This window comes from Aedes aegypti, chromosome 3, assembly GCF_002204515.2.
Source record: "Aedes aegypti strain LVP_AGWG chromosome 3, AaegL5.0 Primary Assembly, whole genome shotgun sequence".
NCBI classification, from domain to species: Eukaryota; Metazoa; Arthropoda; class Insecta; order Diptera; family Culicidae; genus Aedes; species Aedes aegypti.
In genome coordinates, this window is record NC_035109.1 from 310623415 (window position 1) to 310648441 (window position 25027).

Sequence of the window (25027 nt, forward strand, 5' to 3'; positions counted from 1 at the left end):
ATTTGTTTTAATTGTTTTAATGGAGAAATTGTTATCTGAATCACTAGTGCATTCACTATTGCCCTACTTAGTTTCTATTGTGCTATTAATGATGTCCATCAATTGCTTCTTCCGATGCATGGCTTGAAGCTTTGCAATCATATCTTCTAACTGGGAACCTCCTTCGAGGAATGCTTTCAGATTATGCGTGGTTCCACCGTCGACTCTGTGATCGGTGATGCGATCCTGGTTGTAGTTGTAAGTACGGATTTTCTCGTTCCTCAAGCTAGATCCCACTTGGGACTTTTTCATCGATTGAGTCGCGTTGAATTTGCTCTCCAGTTCCTGCTGGGTGAGTTTGGCTAAAAGTTTCTGTTTGGCGATTTCCTTGTTCTTGACTTGCGAACGCTCCGTTTGACACTCCACTGCCATCCCGGTAGGAAGGTGAACTATCCGTACAGCGCTATCGGTAGTGTTGACGTGTTGACCTCCAGCTCCACTGGCGCGCTTCGTTTCAATCTTCAAGTCTTTATCTTTGAGCTCTATTTCGAATTCGTCCGGTCGCGGAATGACGGAAACTGTTGCTGTACTGGTATGTATCCGAGCGGATTTCTCCGTGGTCGGAACACGTTGCACCCGATGTACGCCAGCTTCAAACTTCAGATATCGGTAGGCATCCCTTCCGTGTACCACGATCGATGCGTGGCGGATTCCTCCCAGCTCTGTGTCCTCCGTTTCGATTACTTCGGTTTCCCAGCCTTTGTAATCGATGAAGCCACAGTACATGTCGAATAGCTCCCGGCTGAATAGCATTGCTTCTTGGCCACCAACTCCAGCGGCAACTTCCAATATGAGCGTGTTGTAATCTTCTTCGTCGTCCATTGATAAAATTCCATTCATGATCTCTCCGTCCAATTTTCGTAAAATGTTGGTGTATGCCTGAAAAGTAGAAGAAGGAAATATCCATCAGTAAACGCGCATTGAGATGTCTGTTGGTAACAAGTATTCTTTGAACTTTATTTCTTTCAGTCAAATATGTTGGAGTTTTTTTTTGCATTAAAAAAGACACTACACGTTAAATGCTCCCAGTGGGCTATTTGCCCTTTAAAGAAAGCACCACACTAGACAACGGACTAGCATGCAACGCCCAGTGGCACAGTCGGAAAACATTCCAGTCGAAAAGTTGTACGGCCTGAGGCGGGAATCGAACCCACACTCCTTAGCACGATGCGGCTAAATGCCTTGGTGACACTAGCCGCACGGCTACGAAGCCCATTCCTAGTGACTGTACGACAAGTATTACTGTATATGTAGTTTCTCGAATTTTCTGCTGGAGTTCCATCAGAAATGAATTTAGGTATTACCCCAAAGCTTCCTCTGGATCGTCTTGACGTTTTCAGAGCAATTCCTATAGAACTTCCACTGCATATTCTTTAGAAGTTCTTGGCTGATTCAGAATTACCGTTGAAATTTCTGGAAGAATTTAGTTGTTAGTCAATTCTTGAAAAATGACTCGATCAAATTCTTGCTGATATTTTGTGGCATCATTCATAAAAATAAGTTGACGATTTTGAACGATTTTGACGATTTGAAATATTTGATGGAGTTTTTGCGCGATTTAGCATTTTTCAAGCATCCTCAGTTTGCGATTAGCCGGGTCAATTTGACGCAAAGAAAAAAAAAACACGCAAATTCACAGAAGTTTTGCTGTTCCTTTTTTGTTATCTAGAAAAAAAAAAAAAAAAATAAGGAAATTAGAACAACCACCCCGATTGTAAAAGCAAGCAATTTGGTCTATTTTTGGGTTGAACAGGCTCTTCAAGAATTTTGTATCAGATTCCCCGAGGAAAAGCTTCAGAATACTTTCAGGGTCTATCCAGAAATTCTTCTAGAGATTTCTCTACCAATTCTCCCAGAAATTCTTCCAGCGAATTTTCAAAGGATGCTTGGAAGAGTATCCCCAAAATTTGCTCAATGAAATCCTTGAAAACTCCAAAACTACTACCTCCAGTAATTTGCTAAGGTGTTACTTCGATTTTTTTTCAAACTATCCTAGAATTCACCCCAGTTTCACTAATCCTTCAACCTAATTCTCCAGTTGTTACTACGCAGTTTTACGTCCAAACATTTCTTAAAAAATTCCCATGTAATCTTCAAAAATTTATCAAGTTTTCAAACCAGTTTATACTACAGATTTTTTCCAAAAATTCCTCCGATCATTCCTGCACAAATTTATATAGAGATTCTGTCCAATGTTTTTCGAGAAATTTCTTTAGAAAATCCTGTAGAACACTATCCCGAGACTCGATTGTTTTTTTTCGATTACCTTAGCAAATTATCTAGGAAATCTTCTAACACTTCCTCAAGAGTCCAGGAGTTATTTCAGAGATCGTTGTTCATTATGGGTGACTTTAAAATTTCTTCCTCTTCTTCTTGGCATTATGTCCTCACTGGGACCGGGCCTAGTTCTCAGCTTAGTGTTCTTATGAGTACTTCCACAGTTACTAACTGAGAGCTTTCTTTGCCTAAAGTTGCCATTTTCGCATTCGTATATCGTGTGGCAGGAACGATGGTATTCTATGCCCATGGAAGTCAATGAAATTCACCCATGTTTTATTAGAGGCTACTGTTTTTTTTAAATGTACCTCACGGATTTGTTTTTCAGAAAAAAAATTCTTGGAATTTCTCTGTATATATTCTTGAAAGAATCCCTGAAAAATAAACTTGCAAAACTTACGTGAGAAAATCTCAAAACGAAATAGTAAATAAAAAAATCTTATAAGGAATCTCTTAAGCAATTGCTGAAGGTAATTTTAGAGAAATCCCTAGTTGAAATCTAATATAAATCATGAAAGATAATTTAAAGGAAATCCCTGGAAAATTCAGGAGAAGTTATTGATTGGATTTCAGAAGACGTTTCGACCGGGAATCTTGGAGGATATTCCACGAAAATCGATGATCTAGATAAAATGGATAAAATAATCTAGGATAAAATCTAGGAGAAATTAGGACTTTCTTGAAAAAATTCTCAAGAATTCATGATTCAGATGATATCTGAAATAACCTTTGAAGTATTTCCATTTCTGTGATTCTCCTTGGGAAAATCCAGGTACAATTGACGTATCCTAAACAAAATTCTTGGAGAAATTCTTTGGCAAATAATTACTAAAAGAACTCCTTTTAAAAAATCCAGAGTAATATTTGAAAATTTGGTTAAATAAGTGAATAATTTTCTGATGAGTTTCCTAGAGAATATCATGAAAAACACATACTATAATACTTGTCGTGATGTCACGACGAAATTCTAAAAAGGCTCAGATCTTAGAGAAATGACTGCTCTGATGCTATGAAAAATTAAACTGTTATCTCCTGACTCTTATTATGTTACGTTTTGTTTTCTTGGTTCCTGTTTGCTCTTTTTTTGGTTCCGTTTAGTCTCTTTTTTCTGGCAGGAATTCTTCAATTTTCCTATTTTTAAGGCACTCAGTCGCTCCCATTGCTGTAAAGACGAAAAGCTTTCTAAGTCTTGTGGTAACGTCTGGCACCAAAATGAGGGGCCAAATGAGAAAATGAGTGTCAGTCACAAAAACCGCCGTGTTTTCAGAAAATCTACTTTGATGTTTTTTCAGCAATTTTTCATACAAATTGTAAGGGAGTCCAAAAATAAGCCAGTCTTCTAAGAATTGTTCCAATTCAGAAATTTTGAGCGGAAAAATCATTTGAAAAAAAGGTCACTTACTTCCCTTTGCGTTTGAGCCCCTCAAATATAGTAACTTTTAATCAACTAAAAAAGTAACTTAGCTTCACAGTGCACAACATATTTGTCAACGTTTGTCCTACCTATGATTTCGAACGTGAACGTGACTTTGCCTATAATAGTGGTTTACGTTGCCCATTGCACGGTGAAGTCATCAGAAAATCGCTCTCTTTCCCTACTTCGGGAAATCTGAAAACAATGGACCTAGAACCTGTCAAAGTTGGCAGGTACTGGCACCATTGTTTTCAAGTTTTGTTGAAGAGTGAAAGAGAGAGAGTATTTTGCCGTGAAATTCCTAATAGACTTCCCATTAAACCTCACTACCGTGCCATCTACCGCTCATTTAACAGCATCTCAGAGTGTTGAATTCTGTCAAAAATCCGTTTTTAGATTTTTTTTTATTTGTGAAAAATTTTGGTACCGAATTCGCTATCGGTGGATACCTTGCTACAATAGGGAAAGTGTACCAGTTATGGCCATAGCGGTTCCCTTTTTGGCCATATGTTAAATTTCGATAACCTTAACATCTAGATACATCTTTTATCTTACTGCTAAAACACACAAAACTTTTCCGAATGTGAAGAAATTCAAGTTAACACGTATGGCGAAATAGGGAACCACTATGGCCATAACTGGTACACCTACCCTATATGTCAGCTTATATCATATCACCATTCACCGCTCATCCTAAGAATGATATGCTTCATATACCACTAGTTCGAATTATTTTATTTTAATCAGCTGGTTGATATCTTTGAACTATAGTACGATAACATATTAAACCGTGGCAATTAAGAAACATTTTTGGATCCATCATAATAAAATCATTACTCAACTCATGTTTACCGCCTTAAACATCCTAAAATTATGTTTTATAATTAATATACAATATAGAATCAATATATATAGCTACGAGCTAAATGTTTACCTTACATTTCGGATCAAAATAAGCAAGATTAAGGATACTTTATCACAAAACGTGATTTAGATGCGCATCTAAGGAAATATTCCGGGACATAATTTTTACGGATTACAGAGAAGGTATCATAAATAAATCTCAATGGATTTCAGGATTTTTTTGTCTTTATTAACGAGATTTTTAGTCCTGGGCTAGTACATTTCGGGTCCAACGGCTTTTCTTCTCTTCTGAAGGAAGTCGTCACTATGGACCTATGCACGGGTTCACTATTTGGGCCCATTCACATATTTCATAACGCTGAAGGGGGTGGGTGGGTGTCGTCAAGATGTTACAGGTCATACAAAATTCGGAAAATATTCTTACAAATGAGGGGGTGGATGGGTGTTGAAAATGGCCGTTTTTGGCGTTATGAAATTTGTGAATAAACCCTTTGACGTTTTAGCGGTGCCGTGTTATTTACGTGACCATCGAAACAAGTGAATTCGGCACCGCTCATACGTCAAATTAGTGAACCCGTAGTGATCGGTCCATAGCGTTTTTGTCATAAGTGACTATGTCGAGGATGGAATTCGATCCCAGGTCCTCGGCGTGAGATGGATTTCACATTCTCATCATAGTCCTTCACGATTTTCAAAGGACGAGATTCTGATGGAGCCTTGGGCTTAATCTTACAGAATCCTGAATAAGGTTATAACAGAATATTGGGAGTGATTCCTATTGTCATCGATTCCGTTGCCAGTACTGAAATCTTCGTCACTATTAATATGTTGAACAGATTCTGAATAATTTGCCAGAATTCAAAAATTCGCAAGCTTTCTTACCAAAACGTATGAAATTTTTCAAACAAGGTTTGCTTTGTATTTCATAACCACATCGTATAAAATGTTATAGGGCCTCGTATGAATCTTGATGGTTATCCGCTAGAATTGCAGAAAAACTGTAATTTTTTGTAGAATAAATAAACATGATTATATTAGGCTCGAAAATTATAACATTGTCGCCTCACAAAATAAGATTTAAGCAGCGAATGACTGCAAATTGTCCGATAATGTAGCTTTTGCTTGAATCTTCAATTATTTACATTTTTTTTTCAGTAGCGATAGGGGTCACTGTGTATTCTAGCAGTAATCGGCCCTTACCGTAGTTTTGCAGTCTAGTAGTTCAAATTACTATCAAACTATGATAAGGCCTGAAATGCTACCAAAGACAAATTAAAGACCTCGATGTCCCATGCAGTTGCCCAAAATTTTATGGTTCATAAGGTAATCTAGGACGCCGTGAAAAGTGTACTGCGATCTGTCAAACTTGGGTACCTTTTGTACTACCGAGGGACCAAATGTAGTACTAGAAGTGGTACCCAATCTGAGCCCGAGTGTGACGGACCTGATGCTACTAGAGTGGTTAAAGTGAAGAACGAAATAGTTTTATTAAAATGTCCTCATTCCCCATTTCATATCACTCATCAACTTTCGTAAAACACTTCAGATATATATTATCCATTAGGTATATCACTTTTCATTATCACAGCTACAAATTTTCATCAAAATTACATCACACCATTTTCATATAAATTCATTGTTATTATCATTTACCATCTGTTATCATTACTTAATAATTAAAAGGTATTCAATTTATTTTTTTAAATATTTATGCTGCTGTAGAGTCATTACTATTCAAACTACGATCAAGAAAGTTACAGTAAGAAAAAAATCACTTCGATCCAATCTTCTACACTTGCTGTCATTATGAACACTTTTATCATACATGTGTGAAAAGAAGGCCATAGTGTTTATCTTCAGAGAAATGATTGCAAAATGTATTATGGCCATTGTTAAACTAGTAGGGTTTATATAATTATTATTTGTATATTTACAAAACTATCACAACCACTTCCAATGCCATTTTCGAATATTCATCACAATGCATTTTTTCAAACATCATTATTAGCACCCACACAATCACTAATTTTATAACCACAAGTGTAACGCAGAGTTTCACCAAATACACCTTTTTATGTTACATTATAAAACGAACGATTGAACACACGTTGGCTTCGAAACTTAACGACCATTACTGATTAGTACAAAGGATTGTACAGCTCGTGTAAACAAACTGAACCATCAACAACCAGCACTGGTTTATAAGTAACTCATGAGCTCTGGTGGTCCCTCCGTTCGAAGAGGACCTGATAATATGCCGAAACATATTAACAGATCCTCCGCCTGAATGCAGCCGTGTTATAATAAAGCAAGAACCGTTAGAGGTGTGTCAAAGTATTGGTAAGGTGATATGTTTCACAGACGGGTATTATTATGGTGCACCTTCTACTTTGGCACCGTCAAACCCTGTGTTCTTGGCCAGAAAAATCTTCAATAATTTATGTTGTATTCAAAAAGAAGAGAAAAAAAGAGAAGTACGTTAAAAATCTTGTATGCAAATGTCATCTCCTGTTGGGGCAAAATGATAGGGACACCGACTGACAGAGTAGAGCTGACACTTTGTAAAGAAAGAAACATAACTTAATATACAAATTTCATCTAAAATATTCAATGTTTAATGCAATGATAATGATGCGGAATCACAAATATGTTGAAAATCGTCAGTGCGCATCGTACCTTTGTGCTGTGCGTACATGAATTCTCTCTGCTCTTGGAAGTTTTCTTAAAAACTACCTAAAGCAATAAAACAGTACTTTTCAGTGCTAAAATTAAAAACGGTACTTTTCAGTGCTGCTAAAACAGTACTTTTCAGTACTATTTTTCTACTATTGATCCCTTTACGATCCTTGTTTGGACCCGTGCCTTCGATTTTTCGTTGGACCCGTTGGCGAAAGCTAGCGGTGGTAATCCTTCCTGGACACCGTCTTGGGAAAAAACCTCTCGAAGGTCACGTCTTCTTATTCACTAAACATGGTTGCAACAACAAACAAAAGGAAGGGTGAATCTCTGAACTCACAACTTCCTTCCAAAAAAGTGGGATTTAAAACTGTCACTAAACGTGGCAAGAATGGAAGAAAGGACAGAAAGGGGGCCCAGATAGCCGTAGCGGTAAACGCGCAGCTATTCAGCATGACCATGCTGAGGGTCGTGGGTTCGAATCCCGCTGGTCGAGGATCTTTCCGTAAAGGAAATTTTCTCGATTCCCAGGGCATAGAGTATCTTCGTACCTGTCACACGATATACATATGCAAAAAATGGTCAATCGGCAAAGAAAGCTCTCAGTTAATAACTGTGGAAGTGCTCATAAGAACACTAATCTGAGAAGCAGGCTTTGTCCCAGTTGGGACGCAACGCCAGAAAGAAGAAGAAAAAGAAGACGTTTCTCCGGAATGCGAACTTTCTTCCAAGGGTGAAATGAATAATTGTATCGAAATGAGCAATCAGTTCGATGCTCTAGACAAATTTTCCGAACACCAAATCGAAGCAGCCTCTAGCCCAGGCTCTTTGATTCAAGTGAGGAAGCAAAGAGTGCCGCATATCGTGGTCAGTTGTTCCGAATTTTGGGGATTTAGGCAGGAGATCTTGAACTCCATAAGGGGAATCAAGGTTTCCTTCCAAATCGCAAAGAAAGGAGACTGTCGCGTTTTTCCGGAAACTCTAAAAGATCGCGAACTTCTTCTCAAACATCTTGAAGAGAAGAAATACAAATTGTATACTTATGACGACAAAACTGAACGTTTCTTCAAAGTTGTCTTGAAAGGTCTCTCAAGTGACTATAAGTCACCTGAAGAGATCAAAAATGGAATAAATGATATACTTGGATTTTCTCCAGTCCAAGTAATCATTATGAAAAAGAGAATCTAATCTGGCATTGTTCGGAAAGTGAATATTATTTAGTTCACTTTAACAAAAAAGAACTAAATAATATTAAAGCTTTAGAAAAAGCAAAACTTATGGATGTCCAGTTCGTACAACCCCATAGGGATGTACCCTTATAGTTTTCCGTGAAATCTGTGTCCTGGATTTTGTGAGATTCTGCTCAAAGTTTTTGCAGGGTTGTGTGAAATTCATGCATAGAAGTGTGGCAATCCAGTCTAGTCTTTCAGACTATTATTATCATAATCTATTATGGTATTGAATTAAAGGTTGATTATGAAAAGTACATGTAAACTTTTAGTGGACTTCGGGAAGCCTTCATGCAGTTTTCTCCCAGGGTGATGATTAATGTTTCCAATACCCACCTCCTTTTCCTCTCTCATCAACTGCAGCATATCCTCGTCCTTCTCGGCGCTCATCTCCTGCAGAGAGTTGAGATTGTCCATAATGATGCGCCTCTGTTCGTACATTTCCACCACATGGGACAGTAATGCCATCCGTTTGATGTCCTTCTTGTCCAGCTGGTCGGACACCTTCAGCGCATAGTACTCCAGCCGGATGTTCTCCAAGTACTTCTGTATACTTTCATCGGCTATCTGGAATCCTTCGTCAGCTCTTTGTCCCACCGCTGGAGGAAACGGCTGCTGGCCGAGTGGCGGAAATCGCACCACCGAAGAAATCACTCGACTTTTTGACGCCGCACTCGCACCCGACGGTGGCACCAGTAGGTTTCTACTGCGGAGGACACTCCGCAAACAGCACACCCGTGTCAGGAACATGATTCCGTTCGGAAGGGTAATTAATTTTTCATTTGATAAACACGTAATGAAAATATCGAGCGATTCCTTCCCACTGCCCGACCGATCGCGTGCGTCGATTCTTGATAACTTCGGGCAGCTTCGGGTGATGCTCGCGCAGTCAGCTGTCCGTCCTGTTATGTCGACTTTTATGAGCACACGCACACAAACAAACCATTCAACTTATTAGCTGTCAAATTACTTTCATTCTGTTTTGCTCTTGTGATTTGCGCGTACAAACCATTCATGAAATCAATCGGTAGACGTAAACAACGGCTTTTGTTTCGACTCCAGGAATTGTCCAAAGTAACGGTACTGTGAGTGAAATTGTTTTTTGCAATTTCTCATCGTAATAGGCTGTTTTTCATCACGCCGATCTGTCATGAAACGGCCTACTTTCCTGCACTGAACTATGGAGTGCGGGAATAGTCATTACCTAACTGAAACCAGTGCTGTAATGATTCATTACGCAACGCTTTCTCATTACGCAACTGTTTTGAGTTGCGTAATGAATCATTACCAAACAATTTTTCAGAAATTGTAAAATAAAGGTGAATGCATGCTGATATAATTTATGATACCCTCAAGTGGTCTTCTACGAAATTGCAAAAAATGTTGTACGTAACTCGTTGCAGAACTCGATTTTTACAGCACTCGACGTAATTATCCTACTCGGCAAGCCTCGTAGGATAAATTTACGACTCGTGCTGTAAAAATCATCATTCTGCAACTTGTTCCGTAAACTACTATTGTTTGGGTGATGAACGGTGCCTAGTCGAAAAATATAATCGAGGAAAGGAGAAAATTGCAATGGAACGGCTCTGCAGATTGTGCTTAGAAGGTGGGTCCGATCTGGGACCCATCTGCTTCAATGACGGTAACAAGGAAATCAACAATGTTGACGACGCTTCCACAGAACAAAGTTTGGTACAACTGATTCTACAATATCTGTCGATTCAGGTAATTTCCTTTCATGTAAATTGAATAACTTTGTTGACATTCATTTATTAGGTATGTCAAGATATCTATGTCAGGCAAACCTAGCATCCTAATTTGGTAAAACTAACTATGGTCTTATCCACTGGTGTACTAAACTGACTCGGTCGCACAATTTTGACACTAGAGCGGGTCCAGATCCCGTGGAGATTATACGGGAGCGTGCCCCGCTCAAGTGTCACAATTCTCAGACCGAGTGAATTTAGTACACCGGTGGATTAGACCATAAGCTAGCTGTTATTAACATTTTGTTAACATATTACATCTCCCTTGCCGTAGTAGTTATTTTTCAAGGGGTGAATTGAATTAACCTTCTTATAAGATAGAACAAACGTTTCTTAATTAACTTAAGCTTGATATAGAACTACTTGGGTACTTCCATGATTCACTTTGGCGTAGGGGATTTTCTCGGCCGAATATGAAACTGTGCAATAAGAAGCACTTCAATATGACGCATATGGTGGCCAAACAAGAGCTTTGTAGCTTAAAAAAAAACACTGCCGAAGTGAATTAAAAGTGCCAAGAATTGGATCCGGCTCTTTATAAAGCACTTATAGCGTCAAAAAAAAAAATGGAAACAATTTTTGCCATGAATTACTGATACTAACAAGCGTCTTCATAATGTCAGTAAATGGACACCAAATTTAGAACTATGGTTCTCTCACTCTATATCAAGATGCCGAATATCGAGTAAAAGAGAGTTGACTGTATACCGTTTAATTTCACTAGAGTTAACCATTTAGTATTGAAATCGGTTTTCATTTACTTCATTGCAATTAATTAGAGTAGTTTGGTAAGGATCAGCACAAATTTATTTCATCTAACTTATTATCACAATTCGATAGAAAAAAAAAAGATTATTTTTTAACCTTTCAACCTATAGCTCAAGTGTACTCTATATTCCAGATATTACACGGAATGCCTTACGAATCAAACATTCTAAAAAAAAACAGATGAACCTGTTTCGCATGATAAAACAGGTAATCCACAGATTTTCGACATATACTGGCTGAATCGTATTGTTACTTAGCTCAACAATGATTAGAATGAATATTTGTTAATTTATCTAACTTCAAATAGAAATAAGTGACCTGATTGTAGAACTATTTATTAACCAGTGTTGCAGAACAGCGATCGAAATACGAAGCACGAACCCTGTTGCCGGTAGAATCGTGAGAAGTGATCATACTAAGATTCAGATAATTTCCCACAAAATGTCATATAGATTAATCACAGAATTTTTAAAAATGATTTCCACAAAAAATTTGGACATAATTCTCGCCAAATCTTGAAGAAGATTCCAAAGGATATATTTGTAAAAAGTGGACACCAGACTTCAAACAAAACTTAAGCAAGATTCTGACGGAATCCTGAAGACAATCAGACAAATCTTAATATCAGGGGGAATTCTGACATAATTTTGAGTAGTTTGTTTTTGATATCGTGGACATCATTCTCACAGTCTAAGAAAGAAATTTTGAAGCCTGGGATAGGTTTTGATGAGAATTACACAGCTTCTACAGGATTTTCAGCATTTGTACGATACAAGATTTTCAGCATCAATTAACTTTTTCAATTTCTCTAAGCAGAAGACCCATTTTTTCACTAAATGACTTTCATCAGAGTTAACGAAAACGTAGAAATTGCTTGTTCACTAAATAAACGTAAATAAATAAATCACATTTTACTTCATATTTCAGTATTGTAATGCTAAATTTCGATAGCATTGTCAATATCCAATTTCGTTTACAAATAAATGTTAAAGATTACTTTCGATGTATTTTTAATATGTATTCCAGTAAGCTCTCATTATATTCAATACAGAGTCAGAATTAGGGCGAATGTGAAGACTTATACATTCTCAGTAAAATCGATTTGAAGTTTAGCGGATGTAGTTTTAATTCTATATTATGATTCCGATCGATTAGGATCCATTACAGCATTACTTTTGTAGCAAAACATTTAATTTATTTACATATTATAAATAACATGTTAAAATAAATAAAAATCCATCATACGCCATTCATCAAAATTTAAAGCTGTTGCGCCCCTCGGTTTTTCGTCTTCTTCAGTTTGACAACAGCGATTGCGCCTTTTGACCTCGTCCTTCTGGTTTGACTATCAACAGCTTCGCCGTTCTGCTACGCTCTCTCACACGAACCTTTATCACTATCGCCCTTTTGAACACTCAGTTTGAAATACGCCCTGCTGCCACACTCAATCTCAAATGCGCCCGGTTACCCCAAAGGAGGAAGATCGGCGAAATTGACATAATAGTTCGAATCGAAAGAGAATATCAAATGCGCCTTTATGTTTTTCTTGCTTATTTCGTGGAAAACGTTATTTTTAAGGAACAGATGTGCATTATATGATTGTAATTTATCAAATAAACTGTTAGGTGAATAAAACTCATTTTGTTTACATTTGTCAGTTAGGCCGCTATTCTGGTACTGTATTGAATATTTGTTCTTCTCTTCTTCTTCTTGGCATTAACGTCCTCACTGGGACAGAGCCTGCTTCTCAGCTTAGTGTTCTTATGAGCACTTCCACAGTTATTAACTGTGAGCTTTCTTTGCCAAACTTGTCATTTTCGCATTCGTATATCGTGTGGCAGGTACGATTATACTCTATGCCCAGGGAAGTCAAGGAAATTTCCTTTACGAAAAGATCCTGGACCGACCGGGAATCGAACCTAGACACCTTCAGCATGGCTTTGCTTTGTAGCCGCGGACTCTAACCACTCGGCTAAGGAAGGCCCCTGTTATATTATTATATTTGTTCTCTAATTTCTAGATCATCAAGGCAGAAAACCCCATGAACACCTTCATCTGCACGGGTTGTAAATCTCTGATCGAGGAATGGCACCGGTTCCACACCTCCTGCCTCAAAAATGATGAAATCTACCAACAACGCATCCAAGAGAATATAAATGCAGATAAGCTTAATGAAATAGTCGTACCGATGAGGCTCAAACAGGAGCAATTGGATACGATCGGTGGTGAGGAGTCTGTCCAGGATGAATACGATCCAGATTACGATCCACAGGTTTCAAGCAATGAAGATTATGGAAATTATAATAATGCAGAAGATAACGAAAATAGCGATGAAGAAGGCGGTTCCGAGTACTCAACATATGAGTATGAGGTTCTTGAATTAGAGTCAGCATCGAAAACAAAAAGCAGAAAGGGCAACAAGACTGATTCGAAACCGCTTTCGACAAGACGAGGAAGACCGAGGGTAAAGCCATTGGATGACCCCACATCTAAAACTACAAAACGGGCTGAGGTCTGCACGATCTGTGGGAAGTTCATCAAAAATCTCACCGAGCATATGAGAATTCACAACAATGAAAGAAGGTAACTAGCAAATAAGTTTTCGTTCGCATTAGGGTTAAAATTCTAAAATGTTCAACCACTTAGGCATCAATGTCCGTACTGTGCGAAGTCGTTCGTTAGTGCTTCTAATTATAGTTCCCATGTCAACATCCATACCCGTGCAAAAATGTACAAATGCGACCTGTGCGATAAGCAGTACGCGTTGCTGAACAGCATGAAGCAGCACCGGATGACGCACTTCAAGGATCGAATCTATCTGTGCCCGGTATGTGGGAAGGCGTACTATCAACCGACAGGGCTGGCCAGACATAAGCGGACCCACTTTGAGCAACCAACCATCAAGTGCTCCGAGTGTGACAAAATGTTTTTGACTAAGTAATGATACATATTTTCGCGTACATATCGAAGACAGATTCATTACAGCCATCATTTTTCTTCCAGTGGGGATCTGAGGAAACATTTCAAAAAGCACCTCCCGGAGAAGCCGTTCAGCTGTGAGATTTGCAGCCGCGCTTTCAATCGAAAGGATAATCTCAAAACGCACATGAAAACCCACCGGGAAAAGATACCCAAGCCAGATCCTGGAGACAAACCATCCGAAGATTCCGTGCCGCATGTCGAAATCAAGTTGGAGATCTCCAAGGCGTAAATAGCTCTGTTTTACACTAAGCTTGTTCTTATATGATTTCAAGAGATTTGAAATACAGAATGCATGATAAAAATTTCCTTCGAGTTCGAGTTTTCTTCCGTGTTTCATCTTGTAGATTACAGGTACATCTATAAACTGACACTGTAGACTGTCTCTTGAGGTGTTTCTGAAGAAATCCTTGAGGTAACTTTTAGAAAACCTGGAATAATTTCGTTCTTTATTTTATGGGAAAATAGGGTGATGTGCTAGTATTCATCGTATTAAGCATTAATCAGTGAGAACTGCAATTTTCCCAGTATTGCAGTGAATGACGAAGTCCCTCTTGAGGATTGCTGGAGCACCATAAAAGCAGCCATCGACAACGCATCTGAGAGCATCGTCGGGTACGTGGAAAGAAGGACATGTAACGATTGGCTCGACGAAGCCCTGGCTGCAAGGAACGCGACAAAACGTGGAGCGATATAAAATGAAACGAAAGCAGCAAACCCTCCTATTCCGGGACAAAAAGCGCCGCCTGGAAGAAGCGGAATTTGAAGCAATGCAGCCACTGCACAAGAAACGCGAAAGTTCTACGAGAAGCTTAACGCATCCCGAAAAGGCTTCGTGCCGCGTGCCGAAATGTGTAGGGATAAGGATGGAAGCATGTTGACGGACGGACGAGATGATCGAAAGGTGGAAGCAGTACTACGGCGAACACCTGAATGGTATGGAGAACACAGTCGCAACGGGTCATAACAGCGGAATAAGTAACTACGTCAGCACGGCGGATTAAGGAAACCAACATTGAGGGATGCTACCAATCAGCTCAAGAACACCAAGGCAGCTGGTAAGGATGGTCAGCATCTTGTCAGAATCTGGGAAACGGAACAGCTGCCGGAGGAGTGGAAGCAAGGGGTCATGTGCCCCATCTACAAGAAGGGCGACAAACTGCAATGTGAAAACTATCGTGCGATCACTATCCTGAAGGTCACCTACAAAGTGCTATCCCAGATTATCTTCCGTCGTCTATAATCAATAGCAAATGAGTTTGTGGGGAGTTATCAAGCTGGTTCTACAAGGAAATCATAGCAAGCCGCGTTGCGTTTTAAACCTACTGTCACGTTTTTTCGGTTCCGCTCATCATTTCAATTCAGCTGATACAATTGCAAATCGACTGGTACAAGTAAATTAACAGTTATATGAACAAAAATAGTGTGACTGTTTGAATCGTTTTCAATTCATCGAATTGTGGAAACGGAAAAGACGTGGAAATTTTCATTAGCAACGAAATTGTTGCTCTTCCGTGTGTTAGTTTTATTAATTGAAAATTAATGAAACGGGTTTGGCTACAGTACAGTATTTGGATCAAGAGCGTGCTTGACGTTGACCGGTGGATAAGCACGGATTGAGCAACGTTTTTTAGGATTCTGCAAGCATTTGGTGAGTCCGTTCCTTTTATGAAGAAATCTCAAAATTGTTTTACATTAACGAGTTGTGACCAGATTCTAGCGTTACGGATTGCGTTTATTCGGTTCTTGTGTAGGCTTGTATTTTATTCTTGCCAGTGGTGCAACCAAGGGGGGGTTTTGGGGGTCAAAACCCCCCCAGAGCCGAAAAATTTGAAGGGTTGCCAAGTATATTTTTGAAATTTAACACTATACATCATACAACTACAGAACAGTAAAAAAAGATACTACACGTTAATGCTTCCAGTGGGCTATTTGCCCTTTGAAGGAAGCACCACACTAGCCAACGGACTAGCATGCAATGCACAGTGGCACAGTCGGAAAACATTTCTCTCGAAAAGTTTCCGGCCTGAGGCGGGAATCGATCCCACACTCCTTAGCACGATGCGGCTAAACGCCTTGGTGACACTAACCACACGGCTACGAAGCCCACTAACTTAGTTTGATAATAAATCTTCGAGCTGTTTAGTAGAATACCTATAAGTAGATGAAAAACCCGAATTTAGAACTATACCATTTAATTCCACTAGAGTTTGTATCCTTTGACAGATACGCGTATTTTGACCTCAACTATAAGGCCGTCTTCAGTGTCGTGTACTAGGTGTCAGTCGAGTCTAATACACGAAACTGAAGACGGCCTTACAGTTGATGTCGAAATACGCGTATCTGTCAAAGGATACAAACCAGGTCCGTCCCACTCGGGCTCAGATTGGGTACCACTTCTAGTACTGCATTTGGTCCCTCGGTAGTGCAAAAGGTACCCAAGTTTGACAGATCGCAGTACACTTTGAACGGCATTCTAGATTACCTTATGAGCCAAAAAATTTTGGGCAACTGCAAGGGACATGGGGGTCTTTAATTTGTCTTTGTACAAACTCTAGTGGAATTAAATGGTATAGTTCTAAATTCGGGTTTTTCATCTACTAAACTTAGTTTGATTCGTATGGACACTGGTAAAGTCAGTAATTTTCATAGTTTTATTCTTCCAAGTTTTTTTTTTGTTATTCTTAAAATTTTTTAGGTGTTTTCTTTTTCTTCATGAAAATAGGATGTTTATGTAAAAAAACATGATACTCGGATTTGTCTATTACAAATATGGATGCAATAGCATCCCACTACAATAGTAAATGAGCTTGAGCTTGATTGACCGCCCGTGGGTTGACTGCTTAGGACTGATAGACACCCTCGGTGTATAAGTGCTGGTAAATTTCTATTTATCGCGATAATGGCGCCTGCCACGTCAGAATGTGGATCAATGAGGGGAAGGGGAAGAAATTGATGCGGCATTAAACTGGCTCCCACAGTAGACCGTATATACCACTACGTCTACGCTAGTTCATGCGGGAAGGTGTAAGGGCTGGTATAATTTTTATGGTATAATATGATGAAAGGGACGAGCCTGGGATTGAACCCATGACCTTCTGCTTATGAAGCAGAAGCGGTTGACATTGAACCACCAACCCCGTCATCCCACTACAATAGTAAACGAATCGGACTACAAAGTCATCCAAAATAAACTTTAATTGTCGTTTAGAGAACTTTAAGGTGTTATCACATATTTGGACATAAAATCTTCACAATGAAAGTAGCCCTCATGTTGTATCTATGGACTCGATTTTATAGATGACCAATTCTGTAAGATCTGACAATTAGTTTTCAATGATTTTTATAGCAAATTTCTGTTCTTAAAGATTATTCTCGAATTCATTCTCATTATTGAAAAACTCGAAAACATTTTAAATGAACTACACAGCGGGAGAGCAGCTGAGCAGCATCTCGCTAATTTATCGTTATATTTCTTAATTTATTTTATTATGCAATAACTAAAACTAAAATAACTAAAACATAAATTCTTCAACTCAATTTCTTCATCAAAAAAATCAGTGGGGGTTGTGTACAAGACACGTTAACTGCGCCATGTAATTTTCTGTATTTGTATTATAGCCAAATGTCATAATTGCAACCTTCCTTTAATCCAGAATGTAATGGTTTGTGAATATAGAAAAGATATATGTTTGTAGTTTTGTTTCTTTGTTTAAAGCAATTTATCAATGCTTTATAACTCTTTTTGAAAAATTCGGTGGCCCTGAAAAGGGCCGTTTGTTTGACTAACACTGTAGCACCGAAAGAATCGGTCGATGAAATAAGAAACAAGAATAATAACTCTTGTTTTCCACCCGAATGTTGCGCGTGAAGGTCATGTCGACACTAGAACCGCTGAGATTGGTTGGCTTAGAGGGATCCGAAGCTAGTTTGAGTTTCAGGTACTTCTCCATGAAATCCACAAACTCGATATTTTCCTGGTTGGTAAGATCGATGTTTAAATTTCCTGTCACGATCATTGGTCTGTTCTCCTTCTGATACTCGAATAAATTCTGCGTCATGAAGAACTTCTTTTGCTTCGTTGTGGTATTCGGCTCAATAAACACGCAAAACAGAATCGTTGCTGGCTCATTGTAGTTATCTCTACAGCGCAGATATTACCATAATGGTCTGAACGGCCCATTTTGGCGGCTTTGGTCGATTTTCTTCAGCCATCTCGAACAAATTAAGGAATATTACACAATCAACTCTTCAAAACACATTTGTTGGCTCTGAAAAGGGCTGATTGAATTGTTGAATTTGCGTAACACGGACACATTTTGGCGGCGCACTGGTTGCAATCCTCCTCGCCCGATGAGATTTGCGGTGCGGATGACGATGTGCGCTTCAACAAGCGGCTTTGGTCGATTTTTTTCAGCCATCTCGTACAAACTTGCCGCCGCTTGGTGATCAACAGCTTGCCTCTGGTAGCGAGGAGCTGAGCAGATTTGGAGGAGCTCTTACCAGCTCGAAAGCGAAAACAGAATGAAACCAAATTCATCGAAGGAGGGATGCTTTGTACCCTTAGAATAGCAGATGATGCTCCTCCTTTCAAATTCTTCGTTTTCTTATCTGGGAAATAGGCTATATGAAACTGATGTCTTGGTAAGGGATGTACAAGATGAGCATTATGCTATTATTGCATACCGACGGCACTGCAGCAGCGTCCTCGGAAACATCCTCAAATTGCCGTATTGTCAATTATTCGTAATAAATCAATTATTGCATGATGCTATGAGATGAATTAAGAGATTATAGCAAGTATGTGATAAACACATTAGGGAATATTACACAAATAACTCTTTAAAACACATTTGTTGGCTCTGAAAAGGGCCGATTGAATTGTTGAATTTGCGTAACACGGACACATTTTGGCGGCTTTGGTCGATTTTCTTCAGCCATCTCGAGCAAATTAGGGAATATTACACAATCAACTCTTTAAAACACATTTGTTGGCTCTGAAAAGGGCTGATTGAATTGTTGAATTTGCGTAACACGGACACATTTTGGCGGCGCACTGGTTGCAATCCTCCTCGCCCGATGAGATTTGCGGTGCGGATGACGATGTGCGCTTCAACAAGCGGCTTTGGTCGATTTTCTTCACCCATCTGGTACAAACTTACCGCCTTTGCGCCCCGATTCCTGCAGGGCCAATTCTGGAAGCGCGAGTCCATTAGGAAATCTTGAGCGATTTCACAATCCGGACGCTGGTGTTTTGCCGCCGCTTGACGATCAACAGCTTGCCTCTGCGAGGAGCTGACGGCGCACTGGTAGAAATCCTCCTCGCCCGATGAGGTTTGCGGTGGCGATGACGATGGGCGCTTCAACAAGCGGCTTCAGTCACGGTGGCGTGTTGTTGTTCCATTCGCGTCCCATTGAAAACTGAGCTGAGAATGCGAAAGGCACTCGAGACTTGCTCGCCAATCATGTTCACAGTCTGACGGCAAAAAGAAGAATGAGCGAAGAAGCTTTTATAGTGCGAAGCGTAACGCAAAAGAAGCGTGGAAAACTGCTTGCACGTGATTGGTTGCGTAAGAAAAGGGTCGACATTTTCACAATTTTCAATAGTTTGTTGTCAATAATCAATAGTTTTCTCCATTCGAGGAAATTGTTGTATACATTTTCGACCGATTGGTGGGAAAATATTGAAAATCTATCGATAAATGACTGAGTTATTAGCGTTCAAAATCTTACATAATTTCGTGACTATCGCAAAATTTTAGATTTTCAATTGACACCCAGTATATTGCCGTAAGACGTAGTTAACGTCAAAATATCTTCTCAAAAAGTATTTTGAAATTTGCAAAACCCTCCCTAGAACCAAATCCTGGTTGCGCTACTGATTCTTGCTTATCCGGAGTGCGGAGATTTACCCCTTCTAGCTCGTCGCGGAATTTACCATACGGTATTAGTGCCTAAAGTTTTTTTGGTATGCGGCTTTTTTCAGTTTGCACGTTTCGGTTGGTCGGTTGTCATAACTGACAGTTCCTTGTAATTCAACCATTTATTGTTTTGACAATTCGATGACCCTTGAGGGATCGATTCTGCTTTTTACTGGTAAACAATCTGAGAACTACTACCGTTGAACGCGCTATCAATCAATTTAACGCGGAACAACACTCTTCACACTGTAAATAAAATATGGTTTCTCTTTTGATTGTCGGCATTGAAGAAATTGAATTAAAAACAGTTAAACAATCAATGCTCGCAAGCTTCTCAGGCGAATACTGACCTGAAAACCCTCCCAACCTTCTACTCCGTAGCACTTATGAGGGTGTCGCTGAGTTCGTGGCCTTTCATTAAGTAAGTGCTACGCCAACATTTGCTTTCCCTATCCTAAGTTACGGTAGAAATGGGCGTGGCCGGGAATAGCAGTATTCGTGGTTTTGATACTCTTGTTTAACATTGAATAAAGGTTAACTTCCAAGCCTTGTTTCTGGAAGCAATCTAGATAAAATTATCAAAGAAAAAACATGAATATGGCAAGTATCCAATCTACGAAGTATATCGTAACTACGCTAACACCAAGTTATCAAGCTGTTTCCATCAACTGCCGCTTGACGACGGACCAAATCTACACTGTGCGGCAAATCCTCCAGAATTGCCGTGAATACCAAGTCCCTACGCAACATCTGTTCATCGATTTTAACCCGTATAGGCTTGAGTGAAAGCAAAAATACTAAAACCCTTTCCACTCAGCGAATACTTAGCGGATTGAATTATTTGTTTTGTCAGTATACTGGCCCACATATCTAGTTTCTAGAAATGGCTGGAGCAACTCGGGAATACTCCTGTAGCCGGAGTTATTGCGGTGGGTCACTGGGTCAAGTCGGGTAGAAAAGGGATATTTTTAGGTACATGCCAAGTTATCTTCATTTATTTCCAATGGCATTCATTTTATTTTGCATAAATCTTTGAGATCTGATAATCAGCATTATAAATGAATAGTTTTGCACCGTTTAAAGTGTACTAGATGTGGCCAATCGGGCATCTTGTCCTGAAGAACCGGCTCTAGATTTGTAAGGTATTAAACCGTTTACAATCTCTAAGCGAATCTCTAAAAGCATAGATCGAACACAGATGTTAAGATGCAAATCATAAATTTGAGGCATCCCTGGGACCCGAAAACGGTCATTAGTAGGATCAATCAAATGCAGTTGGCATAATTATTCAATTTAATTGATTATCAGAAGGTTTACGCTGATGCTTTTTTCTTAAAACTCCTTGATATAGTGGCCACATTATATCCGATTCTGGAAATTATCTGTGACTTGAAATTTGCCTACCTCTAGGGGCACAGAAGCACAAAACCATTGTCACCCGACTTGACCCAGTGATCCACCGCAATAACTCCGGCCACATTCCCGAGATTCTTTGAGCACTTTTAGAAACTAGATATGTGTACGAGTATACTGACAAAAAATAATTAAAATCCGTTAAGTAGTCGCTGAGCGGTGAGAGTTTTAGTAATTTTTCTTTCACTTAGGCCTATACGGGTTAAAGCGGTTCATTATATCATCGACCGCAAAAAGCTATAGAAAATCATGGACGAGTACAGATTTCCCAGGAAGCTCACAAGACTATTAAGAGCAACAATGAACGGTGCGCCGGGGACTTCGACAGGGTGATGGAATTTCGTGCCTGCTGTTCAACATCGCGCTAGAAGGTGTTATGCGAAAAGCCGGGTTTAATAACCGAGGCACGATTTTCAAAAGATCCATCCAATATGTTTGCCGGTGGTCCTCTATGGACATGAAGCATGGAACATGCTGGAAGAGGACTTGCAAGCACTTGGAGTATTCGAACGACGGGTGCTTAGGACCATCTTTGGCGGTGTGTGGCGGCGGAGAATGAACCACGAGCTTGCTAGGCTCTGCGGCGAACCCAGTATCCAGAAGGTAGCGAAAGCCGGAAGGGTGCGCTGGGCAGGCCATATTGCAAGACTACCTGACAACAACCCTGCAAAGATGGTGTTCGCGTCGAATTTGGTATGTACAAGAAGGCGTGGAGCACAGCGAGCGAAATGCCTTGATCAGGTGCAACAAGATCTGGAGAGCGTGGGCCAAAATCGAAGTTGGAGGGACTCAGAGCGTTAATGATTAATCATAAATTTAATCAAGATTAATGATTAATGATTATGATTATTCAAAAATGTTAATCATTAATCACAAAAAAATAAAAGTTAATCATTAATCACTAATCATAATCATTGCAATATTATATTTAAAAAAAAATCATTAATTTTAATCATAAAGATCGCTGATTTTATTCAGTAATCATAAGTCAAACATATAATCAATCATCAATCAATCATTGAACAAAATTCAACTAATTTTACAGCATTGCTTCCTAATGTATAAATATGTTTTGCATTTCTTATGTTGTGTGACAAGCACAGTGATACTTTATGCCCATGGAAGTTCCAAATCCAACCAAGTACAGCATGGCTTTGCTCTACAGTTTGGCCCATAAAAAATGCGAAAATTGTTTAAACGTGAATATAGCATCCACAAGCGTTGTTTTCATTGTTTTTGATAGTGAATGTAATTTCTGATTAGTGTAGTATATTCTGACACAAATTCGCAATCCAGGACAATTTTTGTCATATTTTTCTTACTGTCCTATATAATCTAATAAAGCAAATAAGTTCAAAGGTTTTGTCCGCCCAAAGCTAGAAACAGCGTCTGATTGTCGTATACTCTGGTGATGGAATTTCCACCTTCAAAAATCACACTTTATTGTTGAAAATTTTAGTTTGTTTGGTATCAGAGAATGGAGGAGTTCTTAGAGAACGTGTTTTTTATGATCACAATAAAATATTTTGCCAGGGTCATAGTTTTAAGGTCATTTACGTCTTATAGGTTTGATATGCCGTTATTTTTTGTAAAGTTTAAATAAAAAATAAATACGGAGGCCTATAACAGATTTTTGAGGATGAAATTTGTTCCTTCGGTTAGAGGCAACTTGTATCAATACTAGCTCATAGGTTTTGAGTAAAACGGAGCACACTTATATGAAGGTTCAATATAAGCTCTCCAAAATGAGCCGTTTTTTTCGAAAATATGTTTAAGTCTCCAATTACCCAGGTATGAACCAATTGTATCATTTTATATGGGCGTATGCTGGAGACAAGGCTTGTGCAGAATCTCACGCCATCGTTGATGTTTTAGAAGCTTTCATCACACAGATATTGATCTCGACGTCCGCATGATAAAATTCGAAGGTATGCTTCCAATTCTTCTCTGGTAAGGTGAAAGTAACAAATAAAAATCAAGTCCAAAACGAAAAACTGAGTCTAAATAGATTGAACAATACAAGTAATAAATAATATTTTTGTTTCATTCACATTTTCTATGTAAAAACTACCATATAACATTATATGACGATTTTCGCATTTTTTATGGGCCATACTGTACATCCGCGGACGTAACCATAGGTAATACTAAGAAAGACCTTCAAGTATTTCCTACATGTAGGACGGTGTTCTTAGTTGTATTTGATCCGAATCCAAAGACCCGTTTGGAGACTACTATTTTACATGAAAGATTGCTTTTTATAGGGGCAGAGTTCCAAATTTCGACCTATCACTAGTTTCTAAGCCATTTATATGATTTTTGCATACTCTGTATGAAAATCCGAAAATTGGCACAACATTTTTGTAGATCGAAAATAAGTCCTTTTAGGTCCACGTTTCTCAACAGGTGGTCCGCGGACCCCCGACCATGAAAAAAGACCCTGAAACGAACACATCACAGCGAGCCGTTTTTTCGCCGAAGAATGCCGATATCTCTGAAAGGCGCAAACGGATTCTCAATCTTCTGTCGCCATTAGAAAGATAATCTTTTTCTCTGTTAATGATGAAAAACCTGTAGGGATGTTTTTTTTTTTGAACAGGTTAACAAAATTTTGAAAATAATATGTTTTTATTTGAAGAATCATCGATATAGCTCTTTGGTGCCTTCAGCTAAAAATTTGCAAAATTGAATGTTCTGAAAGTGTTTCATACAAAGTATGCATAAGAAATAAACGCTTAAAGATATATTCACCATAAACCGAAATTTACACAGCGTAACAAAAATGACATTTTTGCGTGTCTCAAGGATCAAATTATGTGTCTCTAGTAGATTTGGGGTTGCTGAATCTGGTGTCATTCTCAGAAATGTTCCAGCACGTCACAATTTTTAGCTACAGGTCGCCAAAGTTGTATAAAACACTGGTTTTATTAATGTTTACATGAAATTTAAAGTACAATTTATCACACTTTTTTGTAATTTTATCCACCAAACATGCAAAATAGAACTTGAACTATTATTTCAGACATAATTTGATTGAAATTGCGCGATTAAATTTCGATTAAACCGATTTTTTCAACATGCTTTCAGTCTCCATACAAAATTCTTCGTTTCTTCTATATGGCAAAATACAACAATTCTCTAAACCATCAAAAAATAACTTTTCCGTATCGAAAGTAATACAAACTTTGATGATAAGTATTGTTATACACATAAAGTCTGAATTCTGTGGCAAATTAAGCCAATATATTACCTTACAAGCTGGCCAACTTGCATGCAAGATGGCTGAAATAGTCATTTTTTGCATTTTCAACAGTCAATATCTCAAAAACTAGACGTGCTATGATATTTCTGAAAACGGCAATGGATTCAGCAACCCTTAATTAAGTGAATAGCGGTATTTTGGTGCTGGAGACAAAAACGTGTTCCGCAGTGTTATAGTTTATTTAAAAAAGCCAAGAAAGAGATATTTGCTAGAACAACCGAAATAACTGTATGTAAAGTCCTTTAAAATTGACAACACATGTATTGATATAAGATCGATCACAGTAAGCGGAATCTAAGGAGTTGGGGTAGGAAAATGCTTTTTCTGTCTGATTATTCAATACCACCCTAACTTATTTGTTTAAAAAATCATTACTCGCAAATCATAAGGGATAGAAATTTGGGTTCTTCGGCAAG

The 25027-nt window shown here is 38.8% G+C and overlaps 2 protein-coding genes across 5 annotated transcripts; one reads left to right on the top strand and one right to left on the bottom strand.

Annotated features, from left to right (window-relative positions):
* Nucleotide 1: 1 nt before the first annotated feature.
* Nucleotides 2-9374, bottom strand: LOC5577174 (peptide chain release factor 1-like, mitochondrial). The gene is made up of 2 exons (XM_001663212.2): nt 8836-9374; nt 2-918 (listed from the first exon to the last, which is right to left on the bottom strand). Exons 1-2 carry the CDS (start codon nt 9247-9249, stop codon nt 64-66), a joined length of 1269 nt encoding a protein of 422 aa, XP_001663262.1. The 5' UTR covers nt 9250-9374; the 3' UTR covers nt 2-63.
* A 99-nt stretch (nt 9375-9473) lies between these two features.
* On the top strand, nt 9474-14324 carry LOC5576820 (zinc finger and SCAN domain-containing protein 21). 4 transcript variants are annotated; one of them, XM_021848542.1, is made up of 6 exons: nt 9474-9584; nt 9803-9818; nt 10043-10227; nt 13057-13619; nt 13683-13973; nt 14040-14324. In XM_021848542.1, the coding sequence occupies exons 3-6, from the start codon at nt 10078-10080 to the stop codon at nt 14245-14247; spliced, it is 1212 nt and encodes a 403-aa protein (XP_021704234.1). In that variant the 5' UTR covers nt 9474-9584; nt 9803-9818; nt 10043-10077; the 3' UTR covers nt 14248-14324. The 4 variants fall into 4 exon arrangements, with proteins under 4 accessions (XP_021704234.1, XP_021704233.1, XP_021704236.1 ...); XM_021848541.1 differs by lacking the exon at nt 9803-9818 and having other exon boundaries at nt 9474-9599; nt 10017-10227; XM_021848544.1 differs by lacking the exons at nt 9474-9584; nt 9803-9818 and adding an exon at nt 9866-9884.
* The last annotated feature ends 10703 nt before the right edge of the window (nt 14325-25027 follow it).

Excerpts from the sequence above, each read along its gene's own strand:
- LOC5576820 (XM_021848541.1), top strand. The coding sequence starts at position 10,078 with ATGGAACGGCTCTGCAGATTGTGCTTAGAAGGTGGGTCCGATCTGGGA. Across the intron at positions 10,228-13,056 it reads TACAATATCTGTCGATTCAG|ATCATCAAGGCAGAAAACCC; the intron begins GTAATTTCCTTT and ends TCTAATTTCTAG. Across the intron at positions 13,620-13,682 it reads ATTCACAACAATGAAAGAAG|GCATCAATGTCCGTACTGTG; the intron begins GTAACTAGCAAA and ends TCAACCACTTAG.
- LOC5577174 (XM_001663212.2), bottom strand. The coding sequence starts at position 9,249 with ATGTTCCTGACACGGGTGTGCTGTTTGCGGAGTGTCCTCCGCAGTAGA. Across the intron at positions 919-8,835 it reads TGATGAGAGAGGAAAAGGAG|GCATACACCAACATTTTACG; the intron begins GTGGGTATTGGA and ends TCTACTTTTCAG.